The sequence below is a fragment of the Heliangelus exortis genome, chromosome 10, assembly GCF_036169615.1.
Source record: "Heliangelus exortis chromosome 10, bHelExo1.hap1, whole genome shotgun sequence".
Classification (NCBI taxonomy): Eukaryota; Metazoa; Chordata; class Aves; order Apodiformes; family Trochilidae; genus Heliangelus; species Heliangelus exortis.
Window position 1 is genome coordinate 16,097,910 of NC_092431.1, and position 12,936 is coordinate 16,110,845.

General features: G+C 43.1%; 1 protein-coding gene across 1 annotated transcript; it reads right to left on the reverse strand.

The window, feature by feature from the left end:
- Positions 1-1,669: 1,669 nt before the first annotated feature.
- On the reverse strand, positions 1,670-8,824 carry LSM6 (LSM6 homolog, U6 small nuclear RNA and mRNA degradation associated). The gene is made up of 4 exons (XM_071753722.1): positions 8,720-8,824; positions 6,740-6,852; positions 3,983-4,096; positions 1,670-1,914 (listed from the first exon to the last, which is right to left on the reverse strand). The coding sequence occupies exons 2-4, from the start codon at positions 6,831-6,833 to the stop codon at positions 1,880-1,882; spliced, it is 243 nt and encodes an 80-aa protein (XP_071609823.1). The 5' UTR covers positions 6,834-6,852; positions 8,720-8,824; the 3' UTR covers positions 1,670-1,879.
- Positions 8,825-12,936: the final 4,112 nt, after the last annotated feature.

A 12,936-nucleotide genomic window follows, 5' to 3' on the forward strand; every position in this document is an offset into this window, starting at 1 on the left:
CAGGTCTGTTTTTTTTAATACAATCGTTGTAGCTTTAAAGAAAGTCTCCAGCATCCTTTGCTCCCTTTAAATAGTGGTACTGCAGGCTTTAGTAACCTGACTTCTGGCTGCCCCACCACACAGTGAGTTCTTTGCTCCTTCTTCCAGACTTGCTTTCTCTAGTTTCTACAGGTTATGCTGTGCTGCTGCTCCTAGCCAGGCTTTTGTTTAAGGAGATGTGGCTTAGTTTGGCTTGTTTTCAACTTGCATTGGACGTGGGGATGTAGCAAATCTGGAGCTACTGCTCTTCCTAGAGTCTGTATGTAAAGTGAATGCATGGAAACAGGCTGGAAGTGAAGTACTTGTTGAAGCCTTGGTTTCATGGAGTGATTTCACTCCATACTATCTATGGGAAGGGAGGTTTAGTCTTTGAAATTCAATTAATTTATGTTATTTTTGGACTACTTAATTTTGGGTGCATTCTGCTTTCTGTAAGCATTCTGCTTGCATTCTGCTTACATGCTTTCTGCTTGCATTCTGTAAGTTGTTCAAGGAATGTTTCAGGGTCAGTCATGACCTAAGTAAGTTTGATCCACAAGTAAAACTTTTATGGTGCTGGGGCAAAATAAGGGGGCTGTGGTAAATAAGGTAACATGAAGGACATGAGCATTGCATTAGTGTTTAATGCAGTCATCAGTGTGTGAAGACATTGTAAGAGTGTATTTGTATCTCACAGTGGGATAAAGATCTTACAAATAAGTTAAAGTCATTTTTAAGCATCAAGATTTTGTGAAGACACCATCTACTTTGATGTTTACATATCTATACCATGTATGGCTTACCTTAAAACTTAAATTGTGGGAAAAGTTCCATGTGCCAGTCTGAAAGCTGTCCAACTAGCATCTGATTTACTTGGAACTGGGGTGTTGTTCTACAGAACAGAGTAAGTCAAAACAAAATCTAAAAGGTAAGCAAAATAAATCCACCTTGAATCTTTTATCCAACTCAAAACAGACTACTTCCAAACACTGGACTGCCTAATTGAAGTCAAGCTTAAATGTTCACTTGATTTAAGCACAGGGACTGAAAACTGAATTAAGGGGAGAAAATCTTGTGAAACGTACATAAAGGTCAGTGATTGTAGGAATTAAACATTTCATTTATTTTGTTGCTTTTAAAATTTGAACATGAATTACAATAGCTCATCTTTAATGCAAATCCTGCAACACTGCAAGCTGAGGGAGGGTGGGAGGCAGAAGCAGGAGGTGAAGCAGCTGCCATCTGTGTTGGTGCACCAACTGAGAGCTCTTCACCAGTGAGTGACTTCCTCAAACTGGCACAAAGCTTTCTTTTCACCCTTAGAGCTTTTCTTAAATCTGATTCAATTCTCTCCCCACCCCTAACTATTGAAGTGTGACCGACTCAATCCACAATTCAAGATTTTTTGCACAGCTGAACTTTTTACCCAATGGCTTTTACTACCTTGGCATTTAAAGCTGACCCTGTGCCTCCCAAAAGGGACAAGTCATTGTCACTAAAACATTAGTATTTCCCTTCCCAACATCAGTTAAATTACTTTCTTGCCATCAATACAAGGCTGTGATTTGCAATTACTCCAGAGCTGTTTACCTTTCTATCAGTATTTGTGTAATTAAACAAGCTGTTGCTTTTAATTAGTCTTGAGGCACTATCACATGCTTCACTTTTATTTCTTCTGGTACACTGGAACAAAGCAACACTTTGAAACAAAAACATTTAGGAAGTTTACACTGTTTTACATTTATTTAAAAAAATACTTAAACACTTGTGAATTTCATCTGTGAATTATTAACTAAAAATCAAGTAGGGCTCATCACTCTGAAGAGGTTCACAGGTACAATACAGCTTCTTTTTGGCATCCTCACATCCTCCTCTTCTGTGTGCTTATGTACAATACTGTGAAAAAGAGAAAGCAGCACAAATGAGGGCCCTGGTAAGCAATGTGCAAAAACTTGAATATTTAAAGCATCTTATTTCCAGGGCTTGTAAAGCAACAGTGTAACATCCCTTTCAGCATTAACAAAGTCAGGAAACCTTTAAGTCCAGGCTTGGACTTACATATTACTTTACTTCTGAATTTATTCATAGAATCATAGAATTGGCTGGGTTGGAAGGGACCTCAGAGATCATCAAGTCCAACCCTTGATCCACTCCCGCTGCAGTTCCCAGCCCATGGCACTGAGTGCCACATCCAGGCTCTTTTGAAATATCTCCAGGGATGGAGAATCCACCCCTTCCCTGGGCAGCCCATTCCAGTGTCTGATCACCCTCTCTGTAAAGAAATTCTTTCTAATGTCCAGCCTAAACCTCCCCTGGCACAACTTGAGACCTCTTGTGCCCTCTTGTCTTGCTGAGAGTTGCCTGGGAAAAGAGCCCAACCCCCCCCTGGCTCCAACCTCCTTTCAGGGAGTTGTAGAGAGTGATGAGGTCTCCCCTGAGCCTCCTCTTCTCCAGGCTGAACCCAGCTCCCTCAGCCCTTCCTCACAGGACTTGTGCTGGATCCCTTCACAGCCTCCTTGCTCTTCTCTGGACCTGCTCCAGCACCTCAATCTCCTTCCTGAGCTGAGGGGCCCAGAACTGGACACAGGACTCAAGCTGTGGCCTCCCCAGGGCTGAGCACAGGGGCAGAATCCCTTCCCTGGACCTGCTGGCCACGCTGTTCCTGATCCAGGCCAGGATGCCATTGGCCTTCTTGGCCACCATTATATTCATAGCCAAGCTAGACTCCAGCAGATGCAGGATGAACAGAGGGAGAACAAAGCAGCTGCCTCGCAGCATTACTGAGGGGAAGATGAGAGGGGTTCTAAGCAGCACAATTTTGGGTGTCAGGAACTAATGCTATGATCTGTCAACAAAAGCTGGAAATCCCAAGCACTTAAGGCAAAGCTAATGAGTGCCTATGCAGAAGCAGACATCTGTCCTTCACCTGCCTCCATGGTGATACCCCCAGAACAGATCCATCCACAACACGAAGCTGCATCACACTCCTAGACCTGGCATGTCCTCATTTCACTCCTCAGCCTGTTCTTCAGCCTCCTGCTTCTCATCCATTTGTTTAGACTTTTACAATACATTCTTATTTCTGTAACTGTTTCTTCAGGAGCAATGTCACTACAGTCCTTAGTATAATAATCCAAATTCTTTGCAAAAAGCATCTGGCCTTATTCAAGGATTATTTCTGCCAGAAAAGTCTTTCACACCGGTGCCACATGGGATTCAGTTCTTGTTTCTTTTTATTCCCTCCCTTCTTCCTGCCTTCCATTTTCATTGCAAGTAACTGGTCAAACTCTGCTTCATTTACCTTCTGTACAAGTCTCTTCAAATCCAACATGTGAACCTTTTCTATTTTTCGATATTCTTCTCCCTGGCATGTCCTGCTGTTACAGCCCAGCTGATAGAGTCATTTTAGGAGCCTGGGATTTGACTCTAATGTTCACTAAAATCCCCCCACTGCACTGCAATATTCAAAGGCTCAGTAGAAAGTATAAGGGATTTTCTTGAGTGGTGGTAAAATCTTTACACACAAAGATGAAAATAACCTCCAGTACTAATAAGGAACATTCAGATCTGGAAAACTGCATTACAAGAAAATATTAGTTTCATCAATATCTGTACTGTATCATAAATATGCCTAAAAACCCACAGAAACTTCTATGGACCAGAGGCCATCTTAGCAGGCAGTAAGTGCAAAAAAGTAAATCTGTCAAATGACAGGAATTTAAGCCCTGAGGAAGGCTAAAAAAGACCCTGCTTCTCTGAGTGAACTTAAAGGGCCACAGGAATGCAGAAAAGCACAGACAATGAAAAGTGAAATTGTTAAAAGTAATTATGTTGAGCTTTCCAAGAAAGCCAAAAAATAATACTCTTCCAGGCAGCTTGCTTACACCTCAGCCACTCTTCAAAATCAGAAATAAATATGAGAACACAATCTTCCAGTGAGCAATAATGTAGGCAGAGGAGTTACCATTATTTCCTCGGATAAATGCGTCCCCATACTTGTTCTTTAATTGTCCATTTACATATTCTTCTGTCTGCTCCAGAGCTATGTTCATATATCCATCCAGGCAAGCCAAGACACCTGAAGACAGTGATGGTTTAAAAGCAAATTAGCTTAAACTGATTTTAAAATAAACAAAAATGTATCCTGTTTGAATAGCATAAAAACCTTGCAGCTTCATAACAAACTCTAAGCCCAAGCTTGGCAGATGAGTCAGTGGATCTGAGTATTCCTCAAGGAATGAAGCTGGGAGTGAGGATCCCAGGCAAGCCTAGCAGCAACTTTATCACCTGACACAGGAGTGGGGGAAAAGAAGTCCTAAAGGCATGACTTTTAAAAGATTGACAATTTCCCTTTTTCTTTCCACAAAGTTTTAAATTGTCCCTTCTCATCCGTATTTGATGCCACATCCGAAGAGAACTTGTGACATTAAGTGTAGCTGGATAACCTAAGGACAACACTACATCAAGTTTTCATCAAATCTTGTGAAGAACATAGCAGAAAAATAGCCCTTTTAACACATGACCCCAGACACAATTTTTCTGATTTATTTTGATGCATACAGCTCCAGAGGAACACTGGCTGCAAGTCTCTGGCTTTGTGTAAACAAAATTCTACATTTTCAACATGCAAAGTGACAGTGAAATCTTTTCTCAAAAAAATAAAATCAATTAATATTTAATTTTAATCCTGTTTAATTTGTAATAATATTATCTGTTCTTTTGACTGGGAAAATATGCATTTGAGTAGCAATGCTTTTAGAGAAGTACTTGTGTTCTCACAACCCCTGCTGCAGGCTGTACCTTGTTCACAGAGTGAACTCAATGCTGGCAACATGATGATGTTTTTTCATTTAAAATCACTCCCACTACACCCACCCTTAAGATCAGAACCATGACTGTCTACAAATATAATTTGACTGATGAGCAAACAGACTATTCATGTAAGGAACTGAATGTGAGGATTAACAGATGTAAAGAATTGCTCAGAGAATACAATGATTTGTTAATCATGCACACAAAACAGTCTGTAAAAAGCTGTATTTATTATGTCCATCTTGCATGTGTGTTTTCCTGACCTCATCCTTGCACACACAGCCAGTGCTACTCAAACACTCCTTTTCTGTGTTTGAAAAGCACCTGATTTGCTTACCTGGCATTAAAAATTGAGAAATATAATTTAATGGCTGTACTTGGGGAAGGGGAGAAAACTCCAGTTTGAGAATCCTCCTCTAGGACATGTTCTCATTTTTCAGAAGTGTTACTGTAATATCTTCCATTAAATAATTAGGAATTCAAGTTCCCTTGCCAACTTGCCATGGTTTGAGGATTATGATTTTCCTATGTTTTTCTTTCCCGTGTTTCCATAAAATTAGGAAAAAGTGACTGACTGCTCCAAGTGTTATTAAAAAGATAAAAAAAAAACAAGAAAAAGTAAAGGGTTTTTTTCCTTTCTAGTAATCTCAAGTGTTCCACATAGCAATAAAAAAAATGTTTGGCCGAGATTAAACTGAGTGAGGTTTCTTAAGATACCATTCAGGACATAAATGCAGTATTTTAGAATTCTTTTGTTCCTAAAGTGCATTTATGCTTGTTTCATTCTCTCTGTGTCTGTGTTTAATCTCAGGTCTCTAATGGCATTAAATCTTGTCCCTGCCCATCCTGGCTAGTATTTTATCTGTTTTATCTATATGAAGAGATTTTTTTAATGTACATACTCATATACAAATTGTACATACTTATTATCGATTACTTTCCACGGGCTTCTTTCCTCTGATGTGCACAGCACTTGGCAGCAAATCTCACATCAACACCTCTATTAGGCCACATCTGTGCTTATGGTGGCTCAGAGGGTACTGCCATAAAATTAGCAATGCAGTCTAGAGGCAGAATCTAGACAGATTTGCAAAAAAAAGCCTGAGGTGCTGGCTTTTTTAGTGTGTGGCTTTTACAGATGTTGGTAAAAAATGTTGGTCAGAAACTCAGCAGACTGCATACTTTTCATATGAGAATAGCATGCAGGATTTTAACTGCCAGATCACATCAAGTGGAAAGGAGGGAGAGCAGAGGGAAATAAGGAAAGGGGAGGAAAAAAAAGCAGTAACAAATAAGGGTGGTCAAAAGAATTATAGTTCAGTTCCTGGTAGGTCTGCCTGCAGGCATGTTAAACTGGCTTTGTTGAGGGGAAGGCTGAGTAGTCCCTCTGCAGCAGTTACCAAAGGATCTTACCAAGCAGAAGGTACCAATGCTCTTAAAATAGAAATGGCATCCCAAAATGACATCTGGTTTTGCCCTGCCTTGTGCATATCTCTAGGTAAATTATGACTTGCTTTAATTTACTTTAACAAGTTGTTGCTACATTCTCCTGCAAGAAAGAATGTAGAGGTCGAAGACCAAAGATGAGAAGCAGTGAATTCAGCCACCAACCCTACCTGAAGTGCTCAGACAATGTGTTTCTCAAAAAAATGACAGATTTGCAATTTTTGCACATCATTAGAGTCAGATTGACACTAATTATTTAGATAAGTAATTCTAATTTCTAAATCCACTGTTAACTTTCTTTTCATCAGTTTCTCCAGGGAAGATTGTTTGTTTCCAATGTTACCATTCTGAGACTTGGAGAATCTCCAAGATTCTGGATCAAATTGTTTTGCTTTCCAAAAGCAATGTGTCTGTTCCAGCCACCCCAAACAATTTCAGTATGAGAGACAGATGGAGAACTCACCTCGATAATCAACTCCAGAATTTAATTTTACAACAACTGGCCTTCCAATGATTTGTTTTAGGAAGTCACTAGGGGTTTGCTTCCGAAGACTCATTTTGATCTTCTCTGGTAAGCTAGGAAGAGAAGTTGAGAGAAAATATTTGGGTAAGCAATACACTCATATATAATCTTTAAACACTGAGTACAGACAGGCAATCCCCTGTCTCTTAATATTTTCGGTGTCTGGAAACACAGAAGGACATGAAAGCAAAACTTTAAGGGTCAAGGTGGAAGAGCAGTGCTTCTAGAGCTATAGCAAAAAACTTTCCCTTTGGCATTTTTATAACTTCTCAAAATGATAATAAAAATCTTTGTGTCCTGGTTTGAGAGAACAAGGATAGAGGAGCAGATGCCTGGGACCCCACCAGCAGGTGCCAGGCTGTGGATGTGGCAGTGAGAATGAGGAGCAGCTGAGCCCATGGGAGGAGAGGAGGGGTCAGGAGACCCAAATGGATCAATCACAGTGTTCCTGCCCATGGTGCTCAGTATAAAATGGCTCCCAAGAGAGTCCTCTGGGGGCTTCTCTGGCTGGGTTAAAGTCTGTCTGCTGCTCCCAATTTCCTCACTGGAGAAGATCCTCATTCCCATCAGGTCACCTTCTGCCTTCCCAGGTAGGACCAGCTTGGTTGCTCTGTTGTCAATTGTCACTGAGACCCTGGGCTTGGGCACCCCCATCTGCTGCCCAGTCCAGTGTGGGACTGTTCTGGTTGGGCAGTAATGACACCTGAGGAGGGCAAGCTCCACGTTTACATATTTGTCTATATGTTTGTCTTATATGATTTGCTGTTACTACCTTATTAAATCTGCCCAAGTTTTTTCTTCCAACCTTGAAGTCTCTCTCCTTTATTCCCTTCTTCATCTTTCCCTGTGAGAGGGGTGGGGAATAACAGAGAGCATCTGTCACCATCTGGAACAGTGACACCTTGTTTGCCATGCTGTGCATCTTGTAAACTTACAACAAGAGCCAAAGGTCTCATCACATCTCTAATACCTTTTGCTAAAATGCTTTTACTAAAACAAGAGAGCTAAGCCATAGTAAGTGATTCATATCTTTAGGGGGTGGAGAGAGAAGACAGTAGAGGCTCTGCACAGAGCAGTCTGTGCTGGAGCAGACAGAGAAGGATTTGTGACCCCAGCTGATAAATAAGAGCAAAAAACAAATGTGAAAGGAGGCCTTCAAACAAACCTGTTCAGTTACACTAAGTTTAGAATTATGGTCTGTGGTCAAGTTGCATGGAGACCTGAACGGTCACCGTGATTTTTTTAAAATAATCGTGTTGCAGAACACAATCCCAATTTGCCCCGAAGCCCTCCCCAGCCGGTATTACTTAATTTCTGCTTTAATGTCGCTGTGTCCGAGTAAGTTTTGCGCTTTGAATCGATGATCGGTGACAGCGCTCACGCCGACACCCAACAGCTCAGCCGCTCGCCTTCGGGGGCAAATTGCAGGGAGCGCCTGGAGCCCCGCACGGCTCCCGCGGGTCCTTCCCGCAGCACCCGGCTGCAGGGCGGGTGCCGCAACCCCTCACGGCGGAGCTGATCAGGAAAGCCCCGGTTTGGGCCCCGGGTGCTCCCGCTCCTCCCGCCCTGACCCGCAGGTGAGCGCTGCCTGCTCTAAACCACCTCAAGCGGCTCTGCTGCCTTCGGACCAACCTCCCCGAGAGAAACCCCCGGGTGAGGTGAGGCGTGAGGCGAGGCTCTGCCGCCGCCGCTTTGAAACGCAGAAATGGAAAAGCAGCGGCGACGGCCCCGACAGGCACCGGTAACGGCCGCCCCACGCGGCCGGGGGTAGGCGCAGCCCCCGGGAGCTCCCTCCCCGCCCACACCGCCAGGTTACCTCTTCCCTCCCCCACAGCCCTGTCTCCTCTGTCCCCACCCCGGGGCCGGCAGGTTCAGCGCCGCTGGGGCCCTCCCCGCCGCCCGGGCTCTCCCCGCACTCACCCTCCGCCGCTGCGCCCCTTCCCGGCGCCGCCGCCCGTCAGCCCCGCCCCGCTACGGCGTGGCGGCAGGGACAAACCGTGCCGGGAGGGGCTGTGGGCGGGCGAGCGGGTCGCTCCCCCGCCTCCTCGGGCAGCGGCGGCGAGCGGGGAAGGGCGGGAACTGCCTCAGCCCTGCCTCACCCTCAGCCCTGCCTCACCCTCAGCCCTGCCTCACCCTCAGCCCTGCCTCACCCTCAGCCCTGCCTCACCCTCAGCTCTGCCTCACCCTCAGCCTTGCCCCTCCAATTCCCGGGGCGTGTTTCCCACCCGAACCCGCTGTTTTGGGTGGGCTCCTCCAGGGGCGAGCGGTGTGTGACAGGCGGCGAGCCCCAGCTGGTTTGGGACTCGCTGACTTCGTTAGCTGAACTCCGGTTTCTTCACAGAGATGGGTTCTTTTTCTTTCTTTTTTGTGTTCTATTTTGAAATAGCGTCTCATCGATTTCTGATGCAAAAATTCTATCTTAGAATCAGAGAATGGTTTGGGTTGGAAAGGACCTTAAGGTAGAGTTCCAACCCCCCTGCAATGGCAGGGACACCTCCCACCAGCCCAGGCTGCTCCCAGCCCCATCCCAATGGCCTGAGGCACTGCCAGGGATGGGGCAGCCACAGCTTCCCTGGGCACCCTGTGCCAGTGTCTCACCACCCTCACAGGCAAGAATTTCTTCCTGATGTCCAGCCTAAATCTACCTCTTCCAGTTTGAAACTGATACCTTTCATTCTGTTGCTACGTATCATTGTCAAAAGTCTCTTCTCAGCTGTCCTGTATCCCTTCAGGTGTTGGAAGGTGCCATAAACTCTCCCTTCTGCAAGCTGAACAACTTTCTGGGCTGCAAGCTCACCTTGCCAGCTCATCTTGAGCTTTTCATCACCCAGCACACCCAAGTCCCTTTCCTCAGGGCTGCCCTTCATCCATTTCAGATTTCCTCAGCCCATGTGTGTATATGGTCCAGTATATAATTATATTATATGATCTTATTAATTCCAGAATGATCTTGTCTTACATAGGTCTTATCAGAGAAATAATGAGGGTCCCACAGCTGCCAGTCTGTACTAGAGCCAGATAGGAAAGTGCTGATCAGTTTATTTTACAGGTGGATTGCTGAACACAGAGGCTAGGAGATTTATTTATTTTTTCAAAAGTCAAATTGAAAGAAAATTGAACAACAAAAACGTTAATTTTCTCCGTATCTTCTCGCCTTTTCCACAGCTATCCCCTAATGTCTGGAAAATACTTTTTTCTCTCTCTCTCTCTTTTTTTTTCTTTTTTTTTTTCTTTAGGGATTTAGTACCATGGTAGGAGTTAATCAGCTGTGAAAGCTTCTGGACTGGATTTTTTATTCTTCCATTATTGATTTAGTATCTTGGTGAAACTCTTAATTCTAGTGATACAAAGAAAGTGTACTATGGCTTTTCAGAACACAGAATTATATTCTCTCTTCCTTCCGGAGCTGTTTATCTTCTCTCTTTGAACACATATCCCCTGATATTTTTTTACCCCCAGGCTTAGGCTAAAAGGCTTTAAGAGGCAAAATCTGCAAACCCAACCGAGTTCACCTGACTGTCCCAGAGTTCAAGCACAGGCACAGTCAGAAAAGTTGGACCATATTGTGCCCATGTTTCCAGGCAACCATCATGTTAATCAGGAGCATCCAACTGTGCTGATTATATCTAGTACTTGAAGCAGAAAAGGAACGTAAAGTAGTTACTCTGGGGAGCAGGCTTGCAAATTTTTGTTTGGCTGCGTGGCTTCAGTGCCTGATGGTCTGATAAAGCAGTATTCTGGTTTTCAATTTCTGTGATAAAGACTGACTGGGCAAGTAGATCTTTCATGCCTGGGCTGGCAAATTGTCTTGACAATTTTGCAAATCCAGTTGAGAACATTTTATGGTTTGGGAGCCTTCTTCTTTGTTTTATTTCTTATGAGTTAATCTTTATAGCTTGTATTTCTTGAGACGTTTTGCTGGCCATCAGCCTGCTGAGCTACTTTGCCTTCTGCTCAGTAGGCTGCTTTCTGGCTAGCTTAGGCATATACTTAGTTACAGTTTCTGTGTGTGTGAATACTTGGGTTGTTTGATGTCAGTCAACAAAATCCTTCTGCTTTCCCACCTCACACCCTTTTAACCTCACAAATACATCTATTTTGAATCACAGGCACTGAGACTGGCAAGAGCTCCTCTCTTTCCTGGTTTAAGACCAAATCACGAATCCAAATCTGAGGTAATATTCCCTGGTTTGCCACAGGTCTCAAAGCAGCTTCATGTGCTGTTCCTAGTGGTAAATTACCCTTCATGTAGAAAGGCATATGTTGCTGAGGACTTTGGTGTAGTCTGATTTGTACCTGGGAAGACAATTCCCATCTGGTACATTCAGAAATAATCTGTTAGGCAGCAGATCAGGCAACCTAAAGAATGTGTTATTTCCTGAGTGACAAAACCCCAGTGACCCCAGGAAGGTGGGCTCTAAAGGATTTGGGTAATCAGTGTTCAAGTGGACTCCTTAAAGATTTCAAAGCTTCAAGGGTGGAAAAAAAATTTCATTGGCTAGTGATTCCCTTTTTTTTGTTTGTCATCTAGACAAAAAAAGATTTTGACCCAAATTGACACATTCCTTGCTATCAGTACATTCTTTTAAATACTGAGTCGCTTTATCCTTTCATAGTGTATGATGACAGAGCTTTTTCAGCTGTATAACTCATGGAAATCAGGGAGAGACTGCCCTTGTGTTTTAATCAAGATGAACTTGAAAGGTGAACATTGTAACTGGTAGAAATTATTTATAATTTGGTAATAAAAGTTTATGTCGAACACTCCAAATTCCATACATCTGCTATGTGCTGGCCTTGAGATATAGAACAATTGCAATTGCCATTACATTTGGCCTTAGATGAAAGATCATAAATTACAATGATAGAGTTCGTATTCGTTCCCAGCTCACGAAATTTCCATATTAACATCTTCACCTCAAACATAAATGGTTACAAAGTTACAAAGAAAAGAGTTGTGCTGGCCTTTGTCAACTGGATTTAATGGTGGAAGTCAGTGGCTCGTGTACTATTGCCAACTTTTAAACATAAAGCCTTGCAGAATCCTTGTTCAGAGGACCTAATTAAAACTTTACAGTTAACTTTAAAAATGAAAAGGGGTCTGTCAGTCTCTCTCTCTCTTTAATGCAATAAAAGGCACTTCAAATTTAGGGAAGTTTTTCTCTCCCATCTACTTGAAATAAAGGCATTTCCATAGAGAGAGGTGGCTGCATAATACAAAATCTGTTCAAAGGAGTGTCCAGTTTTTCTACTTCTTGTGAAGTGCACACCAATTATGTGAGTTAAATGCAGAAGAACAACAATCCAGATGACAAAAGAATGTCTGTGGCAGATTTTAATTCAGTCTAAATAATCCCTGGTTATAACCAAGAGATGGAAAAAAGAAAACATGCTGAACAGTCCTCACCTGAAAATTGTGTCAGAGAGGACAAACTCATTCCAGATACAGCCACACCAAGCTGCATGTTTTTTCCCATGTTTTTAAAAATCAAACTTGGTGCCTTTGATGCTAAAAGAAAAAAAAAAAAAAAGTTTTAAAATTATACAATGAAATAAGAGGCCAGGAATGAGCTTCAAATCCAGAATTCTTCTTGTTCAGAGTGTATAGGGGCAGCGGGAGCTCTCAGCCTCCATGACATAGAGTTGAGCCTGAGAAACTGCAATTCAGGATTGGCACTGTTATCACAGGGTTTCCTGAGGGCCTATAAGTAAGCACCAATCTACATTTCTGGAGTTTGAGAGGTGGAAAGTGAGAGTCTGTTCCTACTGAAGCCAGTGGAAGTTTTCCTAATTACTTCTATGTATTTAGGATGCCTCTATAAATTATTGGAAATACACCTGAAATCTCAAATCTGTCTCCGTGGTACCAAAATGGAACTGTTAGACTGAGAGCTACCACAGTGTGGTTTTAGAAACCCAGCAATGGATCTCAGCTGCTGAACAATCAGTGAGCCCACTCACCTGATCCAAACTTCCCCCAGTGGTTTTAGGATAAGTCTCTTAAGCTGCCATTCCACCCATTTTGCATCAAAGCACTGTACGTGCTTTCTCCATAGCTCTCCCACAGGCTTCCTAAGGGACAACCTTATGACAAGAAAGTTTTTGCAACCCAAGTGGTTTGCCTGCTTTTCAGTCCT

Coding starts and splice junctions, on each gene's coding strand:
- LSM6 (XM_071753722.1), bottom strand. CDS start 6,833: ATGAGTCTTCGGAAGCAAACCCCTAGTGACTTCCTAAAACAAATCATT. Junction 4,097..6,739: donor TTCTGGAGTTGATTATCGAG/GTGAGTTCTCCA, acceptor CACTGTCTTCAG/GTGTCTTGGCTTGCCTGGAT. Junction 1,915..3,982: donor ATTTATCCGAGGAAATAATG/GTAACTCCTCTG, acceptor TCTTTTTCACAG/TATTGTACATAAGCACACAG.